The sequence below is a fragment of the Capricornis sumatraensis genome, chromosome 1, assembly GCF_032405125.1.
Source record: "Capricornis sumatraensis isolate serow.1 chromosome 1, serow.2, whole genome shotgun sequence".
In the NCBI taxonomy this organism is placed as follows: Eukaryota; Metazoa; Chordata; class Mammalia; order Artiodactyla; family Bovidae; genus Capricornis; species Capricornis sumatraensis.
In genome coordinates, this window is record NC_091069.1 from 249,127,848 (window position 1) to 249,152,271 (window position 24,424).

The window sequence follows — 24,424 nt, forward strand, 5'->3', positions numbered from 1 at the left end:
GTTCCACCCTGCTGATGGGTCCTCGAAAGAGACCTTGGAGAATTGGCTTCCAGCCGAGGCCGACGTGGCTGTGGCCTTGGTCGTCTGCCTGGAACTCTCTAGGGCCTCTGCTGTGTTTCATCTGGGTCCGCTGTAGGGACCATGGCAGACCTGCCCAGAAGCTGCTGTCAGGGGACACCAGTCAGGGAGTGGCTCAGGCCCTCCCGGCTCGGTCCCTCCCGACCAGCTGGCTGCAGTGGTCCTTGGCTTGTCGCAGTGTCACTCCAGGCTCTGCCTCCAGTTCACAGGGGTTCACCTGGCTGCCCCCTAGAGCCTCTCCACTCCCCTCTTTCCAGGACACGCTCTCGAGACCCCTAACATGATGACATCTGTGAAGATCCTGTGTCTAAGTAAGGCTCCGTGTGCAGGCCCGGGCTAGGACATGGGCCCTCCTGGAGGACACGTCGGGCCTCTGCACGTGCTGGCCGCGCCATGATGGGTGCCAGGCTTGTCCCTGTGGCCCAGCCTCGCTTGTTCAGGTTCCCTGTGGATGCTGAGAAGCGTCTCGAGCCTGCAACATTCTGTCTCTTGCTTTCTCCCCCCAGGCCATAGAACCTGCTCCCCACGGTTGGCTCCACCTCCGGACATGCGGCTCTGCTCGGCCGGTTGCTCAGGTGAGGACTGTCAACTCTCCCAACCCTTCCCACGCGTAGCCAGACCCTCTGCACAGCCTGTGCTCCTGAGGCTCTTGTCCACATGCCCCCGCCCTCCTTGGCGCCACAGTCATTCAGTCCGCCCTGCACACCATCAGAGGGCTTGTCCTGAGCTGAAGCCTCTGCCTTCCTGCTCACACCTTCCCAGGACTTCCTGCCCCCCAGGAAGACCACCATGTTCACCTGTACCGTGAGCCGGTGTGGCCTGCTCTGTGCCCCCCATGGCGCCCCTTCCCTGCCGTCCCTCTGCACACAGCACCACTGTCCTACTGCCTGTGGGTGGCAGGCAGCTGCCCCCGTCATCCTCTGTCCCCACCTAGTTCCCTCATCTCATGTACCTGAGTGCGCACTGACAGGTGGATGGCAGTGTCCACCTCTGCGCTGCCTGTGGCTGTAAGCTGATGCCTGGCGCCACCCCTCCAAGCCCTCCTGTGTCCTTCCTGCCTAAGACTGGCCTGGCAGGCTCAGTGTCACATGGCCCTGGGGCCTGCCAGCTGCACGCTCGCCCTCTGTCGTGTTCCCCTGCCCATGTCTCCCATGTGCTGCCTGGTGTCCCTCCTGTTTGTGGTCCTGGGAAAGCCCTGCACATGTAGACTTTACTAGGTGTTGCTCAGTGAGGAAGAGGCCCAGATGCCTGCAAACGAGCTGACACACCCGGCCAGGCAGGCACTAATGTGTGATTACCAGGCAGGTGTGGAGTGCTGCGTAGTGTTTGTCTTAGACTGTAGTGAAGGGTGCTTTTTACTTTCCGTGTGGAAATAACGTATTTTAAAAGGTATATGGGCGCTATGGAGTAAGCAGACAGCAATGCTCTGACTTAGTGACTGATGCTTCTCTGTTTTTGTTTTCCCAGACACCATTTGCGTTTGACTCAAGACGATCTGATGTTTTATAAGGAATTCATTCACCATGATGGCGACACAGACACTGAGCATAGACAGCTATCCAGATGGGCAACAAGTGAGCGCTGCACCCTGCCCCACACCCTGAGCAGCCCACCCACCTGGTGCTGGAGCACCCGCAGCGCCTGTGCGTTCACACACGCCTCCCTGCTGGGGCACCCGCAGCGCCTGTGCGTTCACACACGCCTCCCTGCTGGGGCACCCGCAGCGCCTGCCTGTGTGTTCGCACACGCCTCCCTGCTGGAGCACCAGCAGTTCTTGTGCATTCACACACGCCTCCCTGCTGGGGCACCCGCAGCGCCTGTGCATTCACACATGCCTCCCTGCGGATGCAGGGTCACTGTTAAATGCTCGATGCATTTATTACATCTTGGTGCTCCGAAGGATTAGCTGTAGAATTGTTCAAGTTGTTTCCTAAATAACACCAAGATTCAGTAATTTTGAGTCCCCTAAATCAGAGTTTCTTGGGAATTTACCTTTTTAATGTTAGTGTTAGTAAATGTCGGTTTTACAGAAAAGCTGGTTGTGGTGATGATCGCAGATTCCCGTGTTGCCCGCTTGCTGGTCTGAGTGGAGCCGGACCATCTGCTCTGTTTCTGTCCGTGGACGTGGGCGGTGGAGGGGACTCGTCTGATGACACGTGGGGTTCTGTCTGTACTTTTCCTATCCCTGCAGGAGGCGGTCACGATACCCAGCTCCCTGCTTGAGGGTGTAGGGAGTGCCCAAGCCTGGGGCACCTCACCCACCTGTCACTCCCCACTTGGTGAGATTTGGAGGCTGTGCCCCTCCCTTTCCAAGTTAGGTCTTTCTTTGATGGACAGTTTTGTGCCATTCCTGGAATGTTTCCCATTGCAGCAATTTTGTTTTTGTTGACTTTTCAAATTAAGTGTTTCTACTTCTCAGAGATAGGGAATTCTGTTTCAGGCTGCTCTCTTCACCAGAAGTCCTCTGCTATTTCCAAGTGATTTTGTTTCTCAGAGGCACATCTAATGGTGTCCCTGTGGTGGCTTCTTGCGGGCTCTGTGCCCTGGGGACCCTGGACCTTCACATGCTCTCACCTCTGCTGCCCCTGCAGCTGACCCCCGCCCTGAGGCACTGAGTCCAGGGAGGGCTGGGCCAGTGCTTGTAATAGCTCCGCACCTCCCAGAATGTGGAAAACTGTTGTGAGTGTTCTTCCTTGCAGTAAGCATTTGATTTTCTACAATATAGATCGACCACGTCTACTTAGACAGCCCTCTGAGGGAGAACAGTTAGATTGCTCTTTTTTCACAATCATTTTTAAAAATCCTGAAATAAATCTTAAGCTTTTTAAAAAATAATACTGTCAGACTTCTCTCCAGAAATACTGTTTGATTGGGCTTTTTTAGTCAGTTGCTTTCGGTTTTGGTTTATTTTTTAAGAGAGAAACTATTCCCGAGTATGCTGTTTCATCCGGAAGCATCATGCAGTGACCTGCTGGCTCTGTTCTGTTGGAGAGAACAAAGCCCAAGCCAGCCTGCAGGGCTGCGGCCTGAGCGCCAGGCTGCCCTCCTGGCAGGACGACTGAGGATGAGCCCCCCCAGCCAGGCTCCCCCAAGAGTCTACCTCCTTGAGGGGAAAGGGGTAGCAGCTGGGGGCGGGGCAGGTAGATCCCAGACACCCCAGCCCTGAAGAAGCCAGGGCACTGATCAGCTCAGGGATAAGAGAAGTTAATGGAGTGGTTTTGTTATATTTGTAAATCGATTTCTTTTATGTTTAGGGATTTAAATATTCTTCCCCTAAGTTCCAAATAGCACAGCCAGCCAAAGCAATTTCAATGATAATAGCTTCAAGACTTCCTCTTATGTTTAAAACTGTTCTTTAAACACAGCTGGTCTTTGCTTTCTAGATGCAGTGACTTTCCTTAAAGTTTTATACCTTGTGTATTCCTGAGTTTAAGGACTGGGAAGGGAGAATTCCAGCCCCATCACACATATGAAGTGTCTTGGGCTTGAGTTGTTTTTGTGACAAGATAAGAGAGCGTGGACTGTTTCTGCTTCTCCAACCACAGCATTACCCGCTGTGAGGATGTTACAGCGAGGAGAGGCGGACGGGTCAGGTCTCACGTGCACTGGTTCCCTTCAGAGGTTTTGCAAATAACGTGTTTCACACATTAGTCCTCTCAATTTTTAAATGGTTTGGAAATCTGACCTTTTTTTTTTTAACCATTTGAAAGCATATTATTAGTACACTCAAAGGAGCTTTGTTGGTATATTCCTTACGTACTATTGCCAGTTATATAACCACCTGGCAGTTTGCCATTCCTCTGCTTTGAGAATAGAATACTTAGCAGCAACTTACTTTGTTTTTAGTAACAAAAATACTCTTCCTCCTCTCACAGATGCAGGTAGTCACAGAGTTAAAAACGGAGCAAGACCCCAACTGCTCTGAACCAGATGTGGAAGGAGTGAGCCCTCCCCCAGTGGGGTCCCAGACACCGATGGATGCAGATAAGCAGGCCATTTATAGGTAGCGGTGAGATGTGAAGTGTGTGGGTGCTCGTTCAGAGGAGTGATGAGGATGGAGGCCTGGTTAAACCGAAAGTGAGCTGTTGGCTGGGCAGAGTAGTGGGCTGGAATGTGATAATGCTGGGGTGAAAGTTTTCTCAGGTTACCATGTTATTGCTAATATCTTTTTTAAAAACAGTTTTGGAGTATAAGTCTACATTTAGTCAACCTTACAACAAGCAGTCTTTAAGCCCAGCTGATTGTACTAGAGATTTCTACCACAAAGAAGGAAAAACAGCAAGTCTACCCAGTTTCTCCCAGTAAACAGAAGATGGGGTGCTTCTGAGCTCACCTTATGAATGGAGAATCACCTCTGCCACCAAAGCCAGACAAAGACAACACAGAAAAAGAAATGTGAAGACCAGTCAGTATGCTTCACGAACTTTGGCATAAAAATCATTAGTAAAATATTAACAAAATCGAGCAGCATGGAAAGAGAAGAGTATTACTGACCAGGTGGAGTTTATCCCAGGAAGCGAGACTGGTTCACCGTTCAGAGATCAACCAGTGAGCCATATGACGTGATCATATCAAGTGATGCCAAGAAGCATTTGACAGAAGTCAACAGCCAGTTATACCTAAAAACCGCCAGTGCAGCAGTCACAGAGGGGCGCTTTCTTAACCTGATGTAGGGAAACTACCAAAAAACCTAGAGCTCACGTCATACTTAATGGTGGAAGATGGAATGTTTTCCCCAAGTCTGGGGACAAGGCAGAGGTGTCCACCCTGGCTCCTCCTGTTCATCTCTGTGGCAGAAGTTCAGCCAGTTCAGTGAGGCAAGACAAGGAGAAGACATACCCAGTTAGAAAGGCAGAAATTAAATTGGCTTTATGCACAAATGATGTGATTGTCTATGTATAGAAAATCTCCAAGTTTACCAAAGAACTTCCAGAATGAAACAATTGAGTTTAATAAGGTCACAGGTTGCAACAGCAACACGTAGAAACCAGTCCTGTTTTTATACTAATGGTGTACAATTGAAAACTGAAGTTAAAAAGATAAGAATACCATTACAAGAGCTCCAAAAAAATTTTGGTGTAAATCTGACAAAACACATGCAGAAAATTATGCTGAAAACTGTAAAACGCCCATGCAGGCAGTCAAAGAAATCCTTAATGAAAGGGCATGCCGTGTTCATGGACGGGAAGATTCAACATCGTAAAGATGTCCTGAAATTGATCTTTAGCTCTGCAGCAGTTGCAATGAAAATCTCAGCAGGATGTATTTATACATATAGACAAGTTGGTCGTAAATTTTATATGGAAGTCAAAGAACTAGAGCTGCTGAAACAATTTTGAGGAAGAAGAATGAGGTTGGAAGACTTTGTCTACTTGATTTTCTCAGTGGAGGAGAGGTAGACTCTCCAACAAATGGCGCTGGAGCGGCTGGACGTCGATGCGCAGAGAGAAGACCCAGGCCCTAAGCTCACATCCGACACAAAAATCTACTCAAAGTAGAATATGGACCTGATGTAAACTCCAGAGTTAGCCAGCTGGTGTTAACCATGCAATGGAATATTATGTGGCCAGAACAAAGAAGGAGGTACTGACTGATACATGTTCCAACAGTGACAAGCCTTGAGGACATCATGCGAAGTGAAAAAAGTCAGACACTGAAGGTCACATAATATATGACTCCATTTGTATAAAATGTCTAGAACTGGCAAATCTGTAAGACGGCAGATGAGTGCTGACCTGGGGCTGGAGTTTGGTGGAGAATGGAGAGTGACTGCGAACCGCTACAGGGTTTCCTTGGGGGGTGGTCATATTAGAAAATTGACGGTGGTGGTTGTACAACTCTGTGAATATACTAAAATCCACCGAATTAAAAACTGTAAGCGGGTGAATTGTGTGGCATGTGAATTATATCTCAGCAAAGCTCTTACATAAAACAGTGCGTATATACATACTAAAGCATTTTCATGAAAATGTAGAACACATATTTTAACATTTCCCTCCCCCAGGCATCCACTATTTCCATTATTAGCTTTGTTGTTTGAAAAATGTGAACAGTCTACACAGGGCTCAGAAGGCACGACTTCTGCCAGTTTCGATGTGGACATTGAGAACTTTGTGAGGAAGCAGGAGAAGGAGGGAAAGCCCTTCTTCTGTGAAGATCCAGAAACTGACAATTTAGTAAGTAAAATTCACGGTTTTCATTTTTATTTCTTCTAAATTTAACCTGTTGAATAAATTGTACATCTCTAATTAGAACTTTGGATTGTTTTTGGTTTTGCTGAAGCGGGGAATTTTCCATTTCTTGAGATCAGCCAGGTCTCCAGCATTCTCCGGTGACCCGTTCCTGTAGTAATCCAGCCAGATGGCTTGAGCCTGTGAGCTGAGTGGGCCAGGAGTTCAGTCCCTCCCGAGTGTTTGGGAAGGCCCTCTGGGATTGCCGTGCCCCCTGCCTTGCTTCCCAGGCAGTGTGTCTGAGCCCAGCATCAGCTCTCAGCAATCCCCTGATCGTGGACCTTGACTTTGCTCCCCCTGATCGTGGACCTTGACTTTGCTCTGGAGGCCAGCACTGCTGGTGGGTGATAGACTGTATGAAGACCTGGGGTGGAGCGGGCATGAGCACAGAGCTGGGGCCAGCTTAACAGAGCCTCTGGCCCCCCTCGCGGCCTCCTTGGCCTTTCTGTCCAAGCCAGCCCGGCTCACGAGGGCACCTTCCTCCCAGGTGCAGTGCTCCCAACCTCTGGGTTCTCTGTGCTTTCTGAAGGCCATGGAGAGTTCCTTGGGGTGATGTCACTGCGGTGCCCCAGGGGAGCGGTGCCCTCCAGCACTGGCAGCCTGTGTCTGGGACGTGTTCCTCCACCAGATTCCCACTGGAGTCGGCCAGCTCTCAGACCACAGCCTGAGGCCCCTCATTAGCAGGGAAGGGTTTTTGGAAAACTTCCCTGGATAAACTGCCCTGGTCTTAGGTGCTGTTTTTAATTTCTTAGTATATATTCACCCTTACAGCTAGATAGATTTTCTAGATGAGATGTCTGACTTTGAGTCTGAGTCCTCATCTTGGAAATGGAACCAACAGCACCCGCCCTCTGGGGATGAAGACCATGTGCTCTCCCTGCCTCTGGCCCTCCACGTGCTGCCATCAGTGAGGAGGGAGCAGGAGTGCCAGTGTGGGCCAGGCTGGCAGGGACCAGGGCCCTCCTGCTAGACGCCCCACACAGGGCCAGTGGGGCTGGCGCGTGGTCATTCTCGGCATCAGCTGGCTGGCTGGCTCACTCCGCAGAGATGCCTGAACTGCTGCACCAAGGTCACGGGGACCGAGCTGAGTTTTAGGTTGTAGGTTCACAGGAAGTGGTGTTTGTGGTGCTGGTTCATCACTGGTATCCACGTTATGTACTACTAGGAGGCAAATTACTCCCAAATTTAGTGCCTTTGTGTAAAACTGAAGAACTTTTTAGGAAAACTGTAAGAGAAAATCTTTAGGATCTGGGGCTAGTCTAGGGCCGGGCAGAGAGTTCTTAGACTTGACACCAAAAGCAGAATCCATTGCAAGCAGAGTTGGTAAGTTGAACTTCTTCAAAATTAAGAGGCACCTGGCGGGTGGGCACAGGTTCATCCTCGTTTACAGATGAAGGAACAGGAGCAGAGTGAGGGTGAGTCACCAAGGGAGCCGAGGTTGAGCCCAGCAGCTCCCAGACTGTGCCTGCCATCTGGGAGGTGGGCCTCCCCCTCTGCTCACCAGCTGAGCCCGACACCAAGCCACAGGGCAGCGCAGCTGCAGTGCTTGGTGATCCTGCAGACTCTGACGTCTTCCTCCTCCTGGTCCTGGCAGCCCAGGCGGCCGTGTCTGTGCAGGAGACTTGTGTGGTGATGATGGCCGCTTACCCTCGTGCTCCCTGGTTCTTGTCTGAAAGTTTCGATTTTTTTGCTTCTAGATGGTAAAAGCCATACAGGTTCTGCGTATTCATCTTCTTGAGCTGGAAAAGGTTAATGAACTCTGCAAAGATTTCTGCAGTCGCTATATTGCTTGTCTAAAAACGAAGATGAACAGCGAGACTCTCCTGAGTGGGGAACCTGGCAGCCCATACTCCCCCGTCCAGTCCCAGGTATTTACGTCAGAGCTGCACGCCTGTTGGGTCACCATGGTGTCGGCAAGGGTGAAGCGTGTGGACGTCTAAGGCCACTAGCCCTGTCAAGATCGGGGGCGGGGCGGAGGCTGTACTCAGCCGTCCTGCTCTGAGGAGCCCCCAGGTCTCTGAACATGGCCTGTGCTGGGAACACACATGGCCCCTCAGGCCAGAGAGACCGCCCGCCTGGGCTTCACGCTGTGAACCAAGTGGGCCTGACTGCGTCCTACCCCAGAGCCCAAGGCAGAGCACCAGTCATTTCTTTGTTTCTTTTTTTGTAAATGAATGTATTAAATTGTGGTAAAGCACACAACACAGAATTGACCACCTTGATCATTTTAGAGTGCACAGCTCGGGCGTTAAGCAGCCTCACAGGGTTCTGCAGCCATCCTCACCATCATCTCCAGAACATGCCATCTTCCCAGCCTGAAGCCCCGTCCCCGTGAAACTGACCCCTCGCCCTCCCCGCCCCCCGCCCCTGGCCCCTCCATCCTGCTTTATGTCTCTAGGAGCTTGACTGATCTATGTACCTTGTGTGGGGGTAATCATGCCGCATGTTTCCTTCTATGTATTTTACTTAGCATAACGTCAAGCTCATCCACGCTGAAGCACTGCTGTATTTAACCACTGAAAGTGTGTGCTAACATTTCGCTGTGGTTGTCTTTCCCATTAGCCGTCAGGGAAACGACAGCCATCTTTTCATGTGCTGATTTCCATCTGAGTATCCTCTTTGGTAGAATGTCTACTCATGTCTTTTGCCTATTTTCCAACTGGATTTTTAAAAAATTGTTGACCTTTGAACGTTCTAGATCCAAATCCTTCATTAGATATATTGTTTGCCAATATTTTCTCCAAGTCTGTAGCTTATCTTGCATCCTTTTAATAGGGTCTTTTGCAGAGCAGACCTTTTACATTTTGATAAAGTCCTATTTATCAAATCTTTTATGAGTCACACTTTCAGTGCCAAGTCTAAAAACTCTTTGTCTAACCCTAGATTCCAAAGACATTTTTCTCTTACTTTTTTTTTCTAAAAATTTTATATTTTACTTTTAAACCTGTGACCCATTTTGAGGTTTGTTTTTATGCCGATGTTTGTTGAAAAGGCTGTACTTACTCCATGGAATTACCTGTGTACTATTGTCAAAAATTAGTCGGCTATTAGTAGGCCCATTTTTGTGTTCTCTGTTATGTGTTTCTAGACTGTCTAGTCTTGATACTTGTTGCTGTATGTGTCTCAAAACTGGGTAGGTCGATTTCTCCTAGTTTATTCTTTCTCAGAATTATTTTTGGTATTCTAGTTCCTTTGCCTTTCCTTATAAATTTTATAATTGTTGTTATTCAGTTGCTAAGTCGTGTCTGACTCTTTTCGACCCCATGAACTGCAGTATTCCAGGCTTCCTTGTTCTTCAGTTTCTCCTGGGGTTTGCTCAAACTCATGTCCATTGAATGGATGATGCCATCCGACCACCTCAGCCTCTGTCACCCCCTTCTCCTCCTACCCTCAATATTTCTCAACATCAGGGTCTTTTCTAGTTAGTTGACTCTTCCCATCAGGTGGCCAAAGTGTTGGAGCTTCAGCTTTAGTGTCAGACCTTCCAGTGAATATTCAGGGTTGATTTCCTTTAAGATTGACTGGTTTGATCTCCTTGCCCTCCAAGGGACTCTCAAGAGTCTTTTCCAACACCACAGTTGAAAAGCATCAGTTCTTCAGTGCTCAGGTTTCTTTATGGTCCAACTCTCATATCCATACATGACTCCTGGAAAAACCATAGCTTTGACTAGACAGAGCAAGTGTCTTTTAATTTTGTGGCTGCGGTCACCATCTGCAGTGATTTTGGGACCCAGGAAAAGTCTGTCACTGCTTCCATTTTTCCCCCTTTTATTTGCCATTAAGTGATGGGACAGGAAGCCATAATTTTAGTTTTAGTTATCTTTTTTGGTACAGTCTTTGGCTAACTTTGGTATCAAATGAATTGGAGCGTATTCCCTCCTCTTCTGTTTTCTGGAAGAGACATGGAGAACTGGTGTTAGTTCTTCTTTAAATGCTTGACAGAATTCTCCAGTGACACTACCTAGACCTGGAGATTTCTTTTTGGGGAGTTTTAAAATTACTAATTCAGTTTCCTTGTTAGTTATAGGGCTATTCAGATTATCTGTTTCATGCTGCGTTTTGCACTTTGCAGATGTCAAATTTATGTGTGTTGAGTTGTTGACAGTAGTGTTCCTCTTTCATTTTTTGATGTCTTTAGGGTCTTTTTAGGCCCTGTTTCATTCCCAATATTGGTAATTTGTTTTTTTCTCCTTTTTTTTTTCTGTCAGTCTTACTAGGGATTTGTCAGTTTATTGATCTTTGCAAAGAACCAGCTCTTATCTCTGCTTTGTCTGTTTTTCTATTTTCAATTTCATTATTTGTTTTCATCTTTATTATTTCCTTCCTTCTGCTGCCTTGGTCTCATTTTGCTCCTCTTTTTCTATGTTCCTGATGTGGGAGCTTAGATGACTGACTTAAATGGCTTTATATTTATGCAGCAAACTTGATGTAGACTGACCGGAGTTTTTATGTTCAAATCGATGTGATGGTGCACAGAGGAATTATCTCTGAAGGATATCCATATAGGCTGTTTAACCCCTCAAATGTCTGGGTGCCTGCTCTGTGCCAAATCAGTGCTGGAAGCCAGGTGCAGAGAGCCTGTCCTTTGTCAACTCCCAGGGCAGCCATCACAGAAAATGGATAAATTAGCCCATTTGGGTCTGACTTCAGATGAGTAGATCCTCCAGTGTGGTGTTACAGACGTTTGCATGGCTCTTGCAGTCGGCCAGATGCAGACCCAGCACCCCACACACGTGAGCGCTGGGGGCTCTGATGTGCTCTGTGCAGTGGGAAGGGCAGGTACAGACTCTGCTGCCCTAGGGTGTGCCCCCGCCCCCCCTCGCCCCCCTTCACCACAGCCCCAGCCTGTGGCATCATCTTCTGAATAGTTCATCTTGTCCAGGAGGCTTTGGTTCTTGGAAAACTCTGAGCTGAGTTTTTTTTTTTTTTTTTTTAAATTCTTACATGTGTTCCCAAACATGAAACCCCCTCCCACCTCCCTCCCCATAACATCTCTGTGGGTCATCCCCATGTCTGAGCTGAGTTGAATGGAAAAGGTGTGTCACGAGATCAGGTAATTTTTGTCTTCCTAATCATACCTCCAGGGCTGTAGGATGTGTTTAGTGTGCTGATGAGGTGAAAGATAATCTTTGGAAGCTAAACTGAGAGCCCTATCTCAGTATTGATCTTCATATTTAACAGTCAGTTTTGCGTCTCTTGGTTTCCAGATACGGATGTAGCACATGCCTAGTGAAGACTTGTCATCTGGTGATGCTTTTTGCTTGAGCATCTTTCCTTTATTAATGATGCCTTTATGCCACTTGCTGTGAAGTGTTAACCATGGGTTTTCTGTTTTCTGATAACCTCTTCACTGTGTGTTTCTGACTTGCAGCAGATTCAAAGTGCCATCACAGGCACTCTTAGCCCCCAAGGAATTGTGGTGCCAGCATCCGCTTTGCAGCAGGGGAATGTCACCATGGCAACAGTGGCAGGTACGATGACAGAGAAAGAGACACTTTCCTTGAGCTTTTGCAGAAAAAAGTCCTTCACATTAGAATGAAGCAGCACATACCCAAGGTTTCTAATTACTGCCAGTTTCCAGTACAGGACCACCAGCATCTAGATCTCTTTGAATGTCTGGTCCTTGTTAATTCTCAGTAACAAATATATTATGCAAATTGTGTTTCCCTGTCAAAAAATATGGGAAGGAAAGGTTTTATTAGAAGTTGAAAATGCATAGCAAAAACCACCTGAAATTTTAAAATAGCACAGTTTTTAATTGTCCTCCTAGCAGCACCTGGAAAATCTTAAGTTGTTGTTGAGTTTTCCAAATTTGCTGGCATATTGAGTGCAACACTTTCATGGCATCATCTTTTAGGATTTGAAATATCTCAGCTGGAATTCCATAAGTTGTATTATTAATCGATGACAAGGAATGAAAATGCAGTCTTAATGTTGGGATTACCTGTTCTTGATGCACCAAGGAACTGTAGACTCTGTCCTCCTTTCTGTGATGGTTTTTAGTAGACGTTGCACATCAGAACCATCATGAAAAGGGCAAGGGCACTGAAGGAGGGAGTGAAATTGATGCTGAAACCCCCACATAATCTCACAAAAGGAAACCTCCCCAGGAAGATGAAAGCGCATTGGATGAAAGAAACAATTAGAGTAAAAAGAACTGTGATCTCATACCTTTGCCTGAGTCCTTTAAGACATACCAGGAAATAGAGGCAAGCCAAGGAAGGGGCTCATGGACTGCCCACCTCCCCCAGCCACCCTCCCACACTGTCTAATGAGGAGCCCTGGCTGCCCTCCACCCCACCCTGGAAGTGAAAGGTCAACTAGCAAGGTGCTGGTGACCGTCTGAAATGATTTTCAAAGCCCGTAAGCTATGACTTTATTCTTCCATGACTACGTTGAGGCATGGTGTTCACTGTCGAGGCTTGGGGTGATTTAACTTTTCTTGTCCTTTCCAGGGGGTACAGTCTATCAGCCTGTCACAGTTGTCACTCCCCAAGGCCAAGTGGTGACACAGGCGTTGTCGCCTGGTACCATCCGGATCCAGAACTCCCAGGTGCGTGGAAATGGGCTGGGCGGGGTGGGGGCGAGCACGTGTTCACAGTGCAGGGGGAGGGTGGGGCATGTGTTCCCATTGTGGGGCACAGGTGGAGCTCTCCCCTCTGGGTGAAGGTCATTGTCCCAGGCCTGCTTCCTCAGGTACTTCCCAGTTAACCTGAATGTCCATGTTGCCTGTCTTTTTCACTTTTCGTCTGCCTTATCGTTGCAAAGTCCAGAGAAGCCTAAGGAGGGACTTCCTTGGTGGTCCAGTGGTTAAGACTCTGCCTTCTGATGCAGAGGGGCTGGGTTCGATCCCTGGTTGGGGAACTAAGATCCCACATGCTACATGACCAAAAACATATATAAATAAAAATTAATTAATGAAAAAAAAAAATCAAGCCTTCAGAGAAGCTTAAGGAAGGAGGAAAATGTCTCTTAGGGCCTCTCCCCACCACGTTGGGCTGTGCAGCTGTCTCCACTGCTGGAGATTGGAGGCTGTGTAGACGCATCCTTCCCAGACCCCTGGAGGTTCACGGCAGACTGCAGGCCTCTAGCTAAGGGTGTGGGGTTGGGCTTGCAGTAGTGACGGTGCTATAAATGCTGTGGTGTGCCCCACCTTGAAGTCCTCCTTCCCTCTCTGTGCCTTTGTGATGAAATAAGGCCAGTCTCCTTTCTATTCTAGACACATACGCAGTTGTTGGTTCTTTTCCCCCACTTCACTGGGTTTACATCAGAAGCAGTGTTTCTGTTATCAGTACTTATTTCAGACTGTTGTTTACATTAGTTCTCTTTGGCCTGCATGGGTGTATTCTACATCCTTATTGGCCACTTTGAGGCCCAGCCCTAGGCATGTCAATGTTTTCCTAACTCAGAAGCAGGTATGAGAAGGCCTGGGCAAGGGGCATGCTGGGCCCATGGGCCCACGGGCCCACGACACAAGGTGGCTGCCCAGGCCCAGCAGCGGGGAGAGTGGGGCTAAGCCCCCTGGCACCCTTCCTTCACCGCCCCACCACGAGCCTGCTTTCCCTGAAGTTTTCCATTTACAATGGCTCTGAACATAGAGCTGGCTTGCAGAGCATTTCCTAGCATCATAGTGAAGAATTAGAGGAAGAGCATTCTTAAATCACTTGCTTATTTGTTTTGTAGAGGTTCATTCGTGCAGTCATTTAAGGGAGAATATGAATTTTCCTCTAGTTTACAGAGCAGAAGTGCAGAGTGTGGGTGGGGTCAGTGGAGCCCCTTCTAACATGCAGCATGGCTGACAAGCGAGCCCCGTCTGCCCTGGTCCTGGCCAGCCCCGCAGGCCCTCCCCCGCCCTTGTCCCCTCCCTGCCATGTCCCGGGTGTCTGTGACTTCCAGGGCAGCAGGGCTGGGAGCAGAGAAACAAGCCCCGTGGGTTTTTTCACAGAAGAGTAAATAGATTTGACGGGGGCCCTGGTGGGGTGTGCTGGGAGTAATAAAACCTGTAGATTTGCAGGTATGGTTCTACCAGAACTATCTGGGCTGCTCTGGGCTGGGCACTGCCAGGGCCTTGCATCCTTCAGTCTGGGACATTTCCCTGAGCTCTGTGACACCTCCACCCCCATGCACATCCTCTCCTTCCAGAGCCCTTACTAACTGGACACGCGACCTGCTAAGCTGAGTCTACTGATTTTTCTGTATTGTTGTCTTTGTGTTCCCACTGTCCACTTTTTGTCTACATTCTGAGAAATTTCCTTTTACCTTCCGACCCATCTATTAAATTTAAAATACTAAGCGTAGTCTTAATTTCTAAGACTTTTCTTAGCCCTCTGTGGTTTTTTTTTTTTTTTTTGAAATCACATCCGTGAAGGTCCCCTGTCCATTTCCTCTGCATCACACCCGGTTCATTGTGTTGGTGTTTGAGGTTTGTGATAGAGGCTTTTGGGTGTCTGGGGAGAGTTGACTGTTCTTCTCAGTATAAACATGAATGCTGTCTGCTGCTTGTCAGGTTGTGGGCCGTGGCAGCTGGCTCTTCTGTGGCCTGACCTCCAAATTCTGCCCTCCTCCTTCTGCAGTTTTGCTGGAGCAGACTTAGATTTCTTGCTTGGGGGAGGGGCAGGAGTGGGCGGGGATCTCGCACTTCTGTGCAAACCTTCCTCACCCTCTTTCTAGCCTTGCCCCCCTCCTCCTGCTCTCCAGCTGTGCTCAGGCTGAAGCCTCTGCTCTGTTTCTTTGGGGAGATGCCCCGAGTCCCTGCAGGGCTGGGGCCTATTGGTCATCCGCTGAGACTGATGGGGTGGTGGGGTCTCACTCCTGCTTAAATTTTCACCCAGGTTCCTAGGCTTATAAATCTCCCTGCCACGTGCAGGCCCAGGCAGTGCTGGAGGGCAACGGGCTGGGCGTGCTGGTCCCCTCGCAGGCCCTCAGCCTAGTTGCCTCCCCAAACCCTCTTGGTGGTGTCCTTGAAGTCGAGACACAGCCAGCTGTCACTTTCCCTGTTGATGAAGCCAAATGTGCTTTCACCCTGCATAAGAAAAGCGACACCGAAATGGAGCCCCGTGTCAGATTTCATGAAGAAGGCCGTAAATGAGGCAGGCACATCTCAGGCTCCATTCCAGCCCCAGTGGAACTAGTTTTAAAAGTCCGCATGCACGCACGTACATGAGTGTACAGGCAATGTTTCATACTACCCAGTCCTTCAGTAAAAACACCCGTGCATCCCAGAAAATAGTCATGTTCGCGGTAGTAATCTTGAGTTTTCAGAAATTTTAGATACAGTTAATGTTGTAATTTCTCCTTTAATTCATAAATTCTGTTTAAATGTTGGCGTTCATTTATCCAAAATGATATAAATCCAGAGGAAGTACAAGTAATATAGTGAAAATATATTTCACTCTCCAAAATGAACTTCCAAACCCTATAAACTATGTTGATGACTATATGATACTGAAACTGACTTGCAGAAGCGACTGCATGTTTTGCATGTATAAAGTTTGCCTCGTCCGTAAGCTCTAAGTTAAAGCACAGATCCCAGCGGCAAGGCCCTGCTGTGCCAGTGTGGAGGCCGCCACGCGGGCCATGGTTTTGTCCCTGGTCTGGGTGGTGAGCACCATGGCCCTGTGTCTCTGCAGCAGCTGGGAGTGAGGTGCTGCCTGGGGCGGGCGCGGGGCCCCAAGCTCTCTCCCCGTGTGTATGTGGCAAGACCCCATCTGAGGGGTGTTACACATGCATCCTTTTCCTTCCAAGATGGAGTGAACAGGCATCTCGTACTCTGCTCAGGGTAAGGGAGGTCATGTCTCAGATGGCTGTGGAGCCGTCTGGGCTGAGGTCGCCGGGCCCTCCAGCCCCTCTGTCCACACTTCCTTCCTGTTCTGGCCTGGCTCCTCTAGTTAGTGGCTCTTCTGGCTTCCCTGTCCTTTCCCATTGGTTGCTTTTAGGCTGGAAATGGGTGTTGTCATGTCTGTTGCTAGAGGCAGTGAGATGAGGACAGGTATGCACAAGAAGGGGCGCACCTGTCTGCAGAGGGGGAGACTCTTCAGAGTGGATGACTCGGTTGACTTCTCAATGCCCGTCCCACCTGCCTCACTTGCTATAGCTGAGACATGAGTGTAAAGAGTTACAATGCAGGGACCAAATCCTCAGAAAGCTAACCCATATGGAGTCCAAGTGTTTGTGCTTGTACTATAAATAACTTGTTTACCCAGAAGAGCCTTGGCTGTTCTCGCCACCTACAGTCATAAGCCAGTTGGATTTGCCATCACGTTCTATGCTGTCTAACATTATTTTCAATTGTTTAAAAGCTTCAGTTACAGTTAAACCAGGATCTCAGCATCTTGCATCAAGATGACGGCTCATCTAAGAACAAGCGGGGGGTCCTGCCGAAGCACGCCACCAATGTGATGCGGTCCTGGCTCTTTCAGCACATCGGGGTGAGAACGGGCGTGGCTGCCCCGTTAGCACAGCTTCGAGATGCTTTCTTTCTGCTTACTGTTTAGGGAACTTTGACTTGCATGGGCTGGTAGGCCAGGTTTTAAGAATCGGTTTTGTTGACTGTCCATAGTGCATAGACCACGAGACAGGAGGGAGGGCTACCCAGAATTGGAGAAAGGCTTCAGGAAACTGAAATCAATCAGGGATACCACTAGTGAGAGGGAATCCCTGAGTTCAGCCAACATTAACAGTGCCTGAGCCTGAGAGAAACTGCCTGTGGAATGTACCTGGGGGGAGGTGAGGCTGATTAGAGAAGCGGGCAGACAAATGGTGTTTTCAGGCAAAACCTTGCAAAATAGTTATGTTTTATATGTGTTATGGGCTTCCCTGGTGGCTCAGACTGTAAAGAATCTGCCTGCAATGTGGGAGACCCAGGTTCGATCCCTGGGTTGGGAAGATCCCCTGGAGAAGAAAATGGCAACCCACTCCAGTATTCCTGCCTGGAGAATTCTATGGGCAGAGTTACAGTCCATGGGGTCACAAAGAGTCAGACACAACTGAGCAACCAACACTTTCAACACTTTGTGTATGTTGGATTTGAAAGGGAGGTGAGGAGTTGAGCTTGTGGGCAGAGTGGTTGGCAGATGGGCTATTGACTGTGAAGCGGAGCTTGGTCTGTTCATTCCACGGGAAGACTCGCTCATGACCCATCCAAGCTGCAGTCTTCATGCCCCTGACTCAGGAGAGGGAGTGACCCCGAGTAGTTTTCAGGGGTGACAGTGATGTGGCTGCTGGGTCGGGAAGGACAGGCTGACCTTTGAGGGGTAGGGGGAGGTGGAAGGGGGTGGAGGTAGGAAAGTGCTCACCCACTGAGTTACAGCCTGTCCAGGTGGACGAGGCGGGTAGGGGGGCTTGTGGGCAGATGCGGAGGCTGCCTCTGGCATCCAGTGTGGCGGGAGGCCAGGAAGGCCGGCAGGAAGCCCCTCTCCAGCAGACACTTCCATCCACGAGGTCTTCCTTCCATGGTCCTGCCCGGGGCTGCTCCTGAGCTGAGCCGGTGGGCCCAGACCTGCCCCTTGGCATCACGACCGTCATCACACCCTGCAGCCGCATCCTCACTGCCCCCACCTCCTTGCCTCTGCCCCATGCACCGTGGTGCCCCCAGGTCTCCACAGTCCCCCTTTCCCCCCAGAGGTGCCCGCCACCTGGGCCAAGGGCAAGGTTGTTCCTTGGCATCTTTGTCCTCCCTCAACTGGGAGCCCCAAGACCAGCTCCCGATTGTCGCCTCGTGTCCCCCTGGGGCTTGGCCCTGGTCCCTGCTAAGCCTCTTTGCTCTGCCTGGCGTCAGGCTCTGCGTGCTGGGCCCTGGCGGGAGGGCGCAGCTCACGCACACATGTGGAAGGAGAACACTGTTGTTTGCTGCAGTGCAGCCTCATGGGGAATTTGGTCTCAGAAAGAGTCAGAAGGAAATGGAGATTTCATGGCTAGAATGTCACAGTGATGTTCATTATAATAATGGGGAATGAGGTGTTGTGTGAATCAGGATCCGTGGATTTGATGGAAGGTTGTGCAACTAGTTAACATGGTGAATGGGGGCCCAAAGCACTAGGAAGCTTAGGTACCTGGTGAGAAAGCAGATCGTACGTGTTTCTAAGTATACTGTGATTATTACAGCTAGTGAGTACGTCTGTAATGTAGTGATTGGACTATTACACACATAACGGAATTGGGTTTTTTCCTATTGTTTCCTTTAATGTATTAATCATTTCTAAAATAGACCTTGCTCATAGTTTCATTTTAAAATGCCAATTTTTTTCCCGTGTAAACATTTTCTATGTCTTCTTGCCCTCGTTTCCTGTAAATATTATCCTCCCTTTGGGTTTTCCTCACACTCTAGGCAGAAGTTGTCACTTTTTTTTTTTCCTGGTTTGTGTACTTGCTTCCTGTCACCTTTTTATTTTACAAGCTTTTTAGAGGACAAGAACGATATTTCTGTTCGCAGAAGCTCTCAGTTGGCTCCATGTGCGCTACTGTGGAATGAAAGTGAGTTACTGTCAGTCAGTGTGAGGCATTGGAGCGCAGCTGAGATGAATCTGCTGCTGTTCCATTGTCCCCAAGATACATAGTGATTTTCCCAACACAGGATGGTCACTTAAGAACTGAAACACACTCCCACCTCCTTCTTTGTGGGCGCTGCCCACTCTCTGAGGTCCTGGTTGGTGCAAAATGAGAGACTTGAGTGCATGTAGGTTTTAGACTAGATGTCTCTCTAGTCCCCCATGCGGACGATAGTCACCTCTGGACACGTTATTCCTGTAGATAGAAATTACCTTCCTTTGGTGCGTCTGTGAATTTTGATACAAGCATATCACACTTCTCAGATGTCACGATTTCTGCGAGTTGGAGGCTTGTGGCAGCTCAGCGTGAATCAGATCTGTTGGTGCTGTTCCTGACAGCATGTGGTCACTCTGTGTCTCTGGGTCATGCTTTGGTAATTCTTGCAATATTTATTTCAAACTCTTTCGTCATTATTATATTTGTTAAGATGATCTCAGTCATTTTTGATGTGACTTTTGTGAAAAGATCATGACTTGCTGACGACTCAGGTGATGGTTAGTGATTTTTAGCAATAAAGTTTCTTTTAATTAAGGTGTGTACTTTTTTTGGACAAAAATGCTTATTACACACTTACTGGACTACAGTATAGTGTAAACACAACTTATATACATTTTTGGAAGCAGAACAATTTGTGGCCCATTTATTGCAATGTTCGATTTAATGAGGTAGGGTGGAACTGAACCCACAGTATTTCCTAGGTGTGTCTGTATTTACTTCTGGTTTAATTCCGTTTTTTCTAAGTGACATATCTCAGTCATCCATGAAAGAAAGAGGAAATAGCAGACATCCCTTCCCCAGCCCCCAGCTGAGCTCTCTGCCAACAGCACTCGTTAGCCCAGCAGACACTGTTAGGTGACCTCAGTGCATCCCGTCCACTTCATGCTCACAGTTCCTGTGACAGAATGTGTCACCTGGACATGATGGCCTGGGGCAGCCTGTCCAGGCCACTTCCTGCCGCCTCCTGTTCCACCAGCCCAGGATGGGGAGGGTGTGCCCTGCCCTGCTTGGGTTCCTCGTCTTTGAGTGTGCAGAATCAGTGGATTCCTGTGTAGGATGTACACAGGTGATCACATTATCTGTTGTGCTGCGGGTCAAAACGCAGCCATTTATCTGCTTTAAATGGATACAGTTTATGGTTCTGAAATGACACCTGTGAAGCTGATAGAAAAACCAAAAGTTGTATTGGGTGCTTAGAACAGCACCTGGCAGAGCCCCTGGCGTCCCTCCACTTCCGGCGCTCTTACCGTCACCTCTTGCCTCCCCGTGGCCTTTGAGCCAGACTCCCATCTCGACGACACCTCTGCCTGGGCTTCCAGCTGCTGCGACACCTATGTTCTCGGGCAGCTGGGAGAAAGGCTTCATTCTGTTTTAGGCATTTCTGGAAAAAAGTAAGACTAAAGTTAAGTTTTAGCTAAAAGCACTGTTCACACCAGTTTTCACTATCAATTATTTGTGTGCTTCTGTTTTACCAGGATGGTCTTGAATTCCTTTTTAAAAAGTAAAGTTCACGGTGACAATCCTTTTATTTTCAGCATCCGTACCCGACAGAAGATGAGAAAAAACAGATTGCTGCTCAGACAAACTTGACACTACTCCAAGTGAACAACTGGTAAGACATGCCCGCTTTCTGAAACTGCGGTCAACAGCACACCTGGAAATCCTGGCGCCAGCGAATAGTGTGGTGTGGGGGGATTACACGCGCATTCCTCTGTTATCAGAGTCTGGAATTGGCGGCAGGACACTTAAGCATAAATCGCACACACTTTCACCTAAGTTTTGTGACCGATGCCCAAGAACTTTTCACTATGATGTCCTCGCTCAATCAGAAATGCGTTTCTCCAGGGCCTCCCCCCACCCCCACTTAAACCATCATGTTTTGTGGATGAGTTTCCCTGGGCCGTGGACAGCTGAGGTGAGTTCACCTGATCACTGGTGGCCCCCTTCTCTCCCGACTCCTTTTGAGACCCTGTATCCTTTGTTCAACAGTGATGTGGGGAGGCAGCCCCCCAGCTGGCCGGCCACAGGGGTCCTGAGGAGGAAACGTGTGCTTCATCCAGGAAGCACCCTGTTGTGGCTCTGGTGTCACGTGTCACTGTGGACACTGGGGCCCTGACCGCGCGTTTCCCCTTAAGTTAGAGGCGCTGATGCCACTGAGTGGCGCCGGGTGTGTCACTAAAGTGTCACGAAGGGTCACTAAATGTGCACTTGCATCACGCTTTTAGTCATCGGCCTCATTTTTTACTTACTATTTTACTCGTCATTCAGACGTACGAAATGATTTCAGCTCAACAACATTGGCATGCGTAAAAGAAGACACGGTTTCTACCACTTGTAAACATTGTTGTATTTTCATTTTAGCTGTTAAAATGTAAATTTGAAGGTCAGGTAGATTCCAGTGTAAGCAATAAAAATTTTCCATTTTGTGCAGTTATACACGCAGGAACTATGCTTTGGCACTGCATTAAGCATTTCTACTGTCTTGCCTTTGAGCTATTCTTTTTGACTTAAGTGCCAGTTATAAGCCATGGTGCTGGATGATTTCCTGTTGGATCTTTTAAACAGAGTGTTACCAAGAGTCGAAAGGCTCTGAGTGTTTGTTGCTGTGAGTTCTGTCAGGTCTTGCTCTGTGACAGTCGCCAGTGTCTTCACGGTGTCCCATTTAGAAACTGTGTTTTGGCTCGGTGACTGACAGATGGGCGTGGGGCGGAGGGCAGAGCGCTGCCTCTGGCTGTGCTGTTGGTTGGTGGCTTGTCAGCCTCTTCACCTGTGGTCCCCTGCTGCTCCTAGCTTGCTCCTCTGTGCTATTAACAGAATTGTCTTTTCTAGAAGGTTTGACCTCAGCTTTTCCTTTTAAAATTAATAACAATTTAATACATGTCTTTTATAAATTCTAAAATTTCTTAAGTCTTCTAGTGGCTATTTTTACCTTTTGTGACTTTCTTTCTGTATATATTTGCAAAAATTGTATTTTGGAGTGAATTTGAACACACCCATCATTAGCTCATGCCTGTGCCTTGTAGAAGCTTTGACAGAGGACAGACAGACGTAGAGATGTCAGTGGGCTTCCCTCCCAGGTCATGCTGGGGTCTGTGGTGTGCCGAGGGGCTGTTGTGACCCTTCAGTCCGGCTCACGCTCAGCTGCAGGGACCAGCGATGGTCTCTGAACGAAGCTCTACGGTGTCAGCCTGTTCATATCTATTATTAGAATATGTCCTCGGGCAATTGGAAATTTTTTGAATCTTAGTATTTCACAATTAGGCAGCCTCAGAGCTGGACATCTATCCACACTCAGGGCCTGACTGGGTGGGCTCTCAGAGACGCCACCGCCTGCGGGCCTCAGGCGCCGGGGGCTGCAGGGAGCCTGGTTCTGCTGCTCTAACCTGCCGCTTCCTTAGAGAAGGGCATATTACATCCACAGTTTGAACAGCGTTGTCCGTGTCATCTTGAATACCCAATTCATAGACATGGATAAATCAGTGTGGAGAAGGGACATTGTGGGACGGTCTGTCTTTATTCAAGTGGATTACTCTAAAAACAGCCCTAACTCTCTGGAAGTTTAGGTGAGATGCTTGGCGTTACTCTTAAGCACTTTTTGCAGCAGGGAATATGTGGTCACATTCATGTGGTTTGTGAAGCACCTGGCCTGTCGTTGAGGCCACAGGGGCCTTGGAAAGGCCATTTTGACATGAGTATTTCCTTCACGCAGGTTCATCAATGCGAGAAGACGAATCCTACAGCCGATGTTGGATTCTAGTTGCTCAGAAACTCCAAAAACAAAGAAAAAAACTGCTCAGAACAGACCCGTCCAGAGGTTTTGGCCCGACTCCATCGCCTCGGGAGCAGCACAGCCAGCCGCCAGTGAGCTGACTGTGTCTGAAGGTGGGCACCAGGTTGGGTGACCCCGTCCTGCGGGTGCGGGCGAGGCGGTAATCCAAGGGCAGGCAGCAGTCTTGCTGCGTCCACCGTGGGGACAGTGCTGGTCCAGGTGCCCGTCAGCAGTGCAGGTGTGCCCAGGAGAGTGGAGTGTGCGGCCAGACGCCCGAGGCCGCCCCCGTCTCTCTCTGCCCCTCCTGTGCCAGTGCAGGGTGTGTGCCTGTCATGCACCCACCGCCTGGGATTTCACCCTTTGTGTCCCCTCAGGCTTCATCCAGCTGCGTGGTCTCCTGGCGCGGAGCCTTCACGGCCCAGCGTCTCTAGTCCGCGTCCCGCTCGCGGGTACCTCGTGTCCCCACTCCCCGCTGTTGGGCTGGAGCACAGAAGAGTGTGTCTCAGGTGTTCTCTTTCCCTCGCAGACTGGCCTGCCGTCCTCTGACCTCCATCCCCACCTCACCCCTGCCTGTGGCCTCTCCCCTGTGTCCTGGGTCCCTTATCCTCTGTGTGACGCTGGATTTCCATCCCAGGCATCTGTCCCCTTTACCGTCCTGACCCTCAGACCCTTTCTAGACAGAGAGCTTAGCTTTGCAGGGTCTGGGACGATCCTAGAAACATTCCTTAAATCCCTGTGGATGGTCCCAGAAACACAGCCGGGGGAAGACAGGCTGTGCAGCCCAGCGGGCTCAACCCCGATGGCATGGTGACGCCTCTTTGTGCCGCAGGGGCCGTCGTGACCATCACTGCGCCGGTGAGCATGAACGTGGACAGCCTGCAGTCCCTGTCATCAGACGGGGCCACGTTGGCGGTGCAGCAGGTGATGATGGCCGAGCAGAGCGAGGACGACTCAGTGGACAGCACGGGGGATGGCGGGGCGGCGCTGGCGCCCGGCCACCTGGGCGGGCTGGTCCTGGAGAACAGCGACTCCCTGCAGTAGGGCCCAGCCGCCCGGCACCCCTTTTTATAGTTTGCACAGCAAACATTTTACACAGTTTTATTTCTAATATGTTTTATATGTAGGCATAGAAGAGTGCACTTTTGTATTTCATAGTAAGCTTCCAGGCCGTCTTTGCTGGTGCAGCGACTTCTTCTTTCAAGGTGTGTGTGTGTGTGTGCACGTGTGTGTGTGTGTGTGCGCGTGTGTTTTTAAGGAGATTCTTTAAAGGTTTAACGCTAAAAATGTGATGAATGACAAACACCTCCCCCCCCCACCCCATGAGCCCCTAATTAGATTAAGGACTAGTGCTGCCATTTTCTGAACAATTATGCAGTTTTAATTTCGTTCTGTGGTTAAGGCAGGTCTCGGGGGGCTGGTTTGCTTGTCAGCCCTGGGATTAGGAAGAAGCCTCTGCACCTGGAGGCCGCCCATGCGAGGCGGATGACAGCACAATAAACCGCGTGTGACCTGTGGCGAATGTTTGCGACTCAAATGTGGTTCCGTCCTCATGTTCCGTGAGCCTGTGTCATTTGCTATATATGAAAAGAAACTCCTATTTTTACCTTGCTGGAATTATTGGATAAAAAGCTATTTTTATAAATTCCTTATGAATTGGATTATGACTATGTCAAGGGTAAATTCTAGAGGAGAAACAGTACACACTTATTGACTGTCTCAATTTGAAATGTTCTGAGTTGGCCAAATTGGATGAACCTGCCCCCAGTTAGCTAGTATTCTGGTTCTCTGCTCTCCCAGGGTCGTA

At 49.1% G+C, this 24,424-nt stretch overlaps 1 protein-coding gene across 1 annotated transcript; it reads left to right on the forward strand.

Annotated features, from left to right (window-relative positions):
- Positions 1-581: 581 nt before the first annotated feature.
- PKNOX1 (PBX/knotted 1 homeobox 1) lies at positions 582-23,906 on the forward strand. The gene is made up of 11 exons (XM_068974996.1): positions 582-653; positions 1,546-1,652; positions 3,954-4,081; positions 6,083-6,254; positions 8,006-8,176; positions 11,680-11,779; positions 12,764-12,861; positions 16,607-16,735; positions 20,387-20,463; positions 22,561-22,733; positions 23,450-23,906. Exons 2-11 carry the CDS (start codon positions 1,602-1,604, stop codon positions 23,659-23,661), a joined length of 1,311 nt encoding a protein of 436 aa, XP_068831097.1. The 5' UTR covers positions 582-653; positions 1,546-1,601; the 3' UTR covers positions 23,662-23,906.
- Positions 23,907-24,424: the final 518 nt, after the last annotated feature.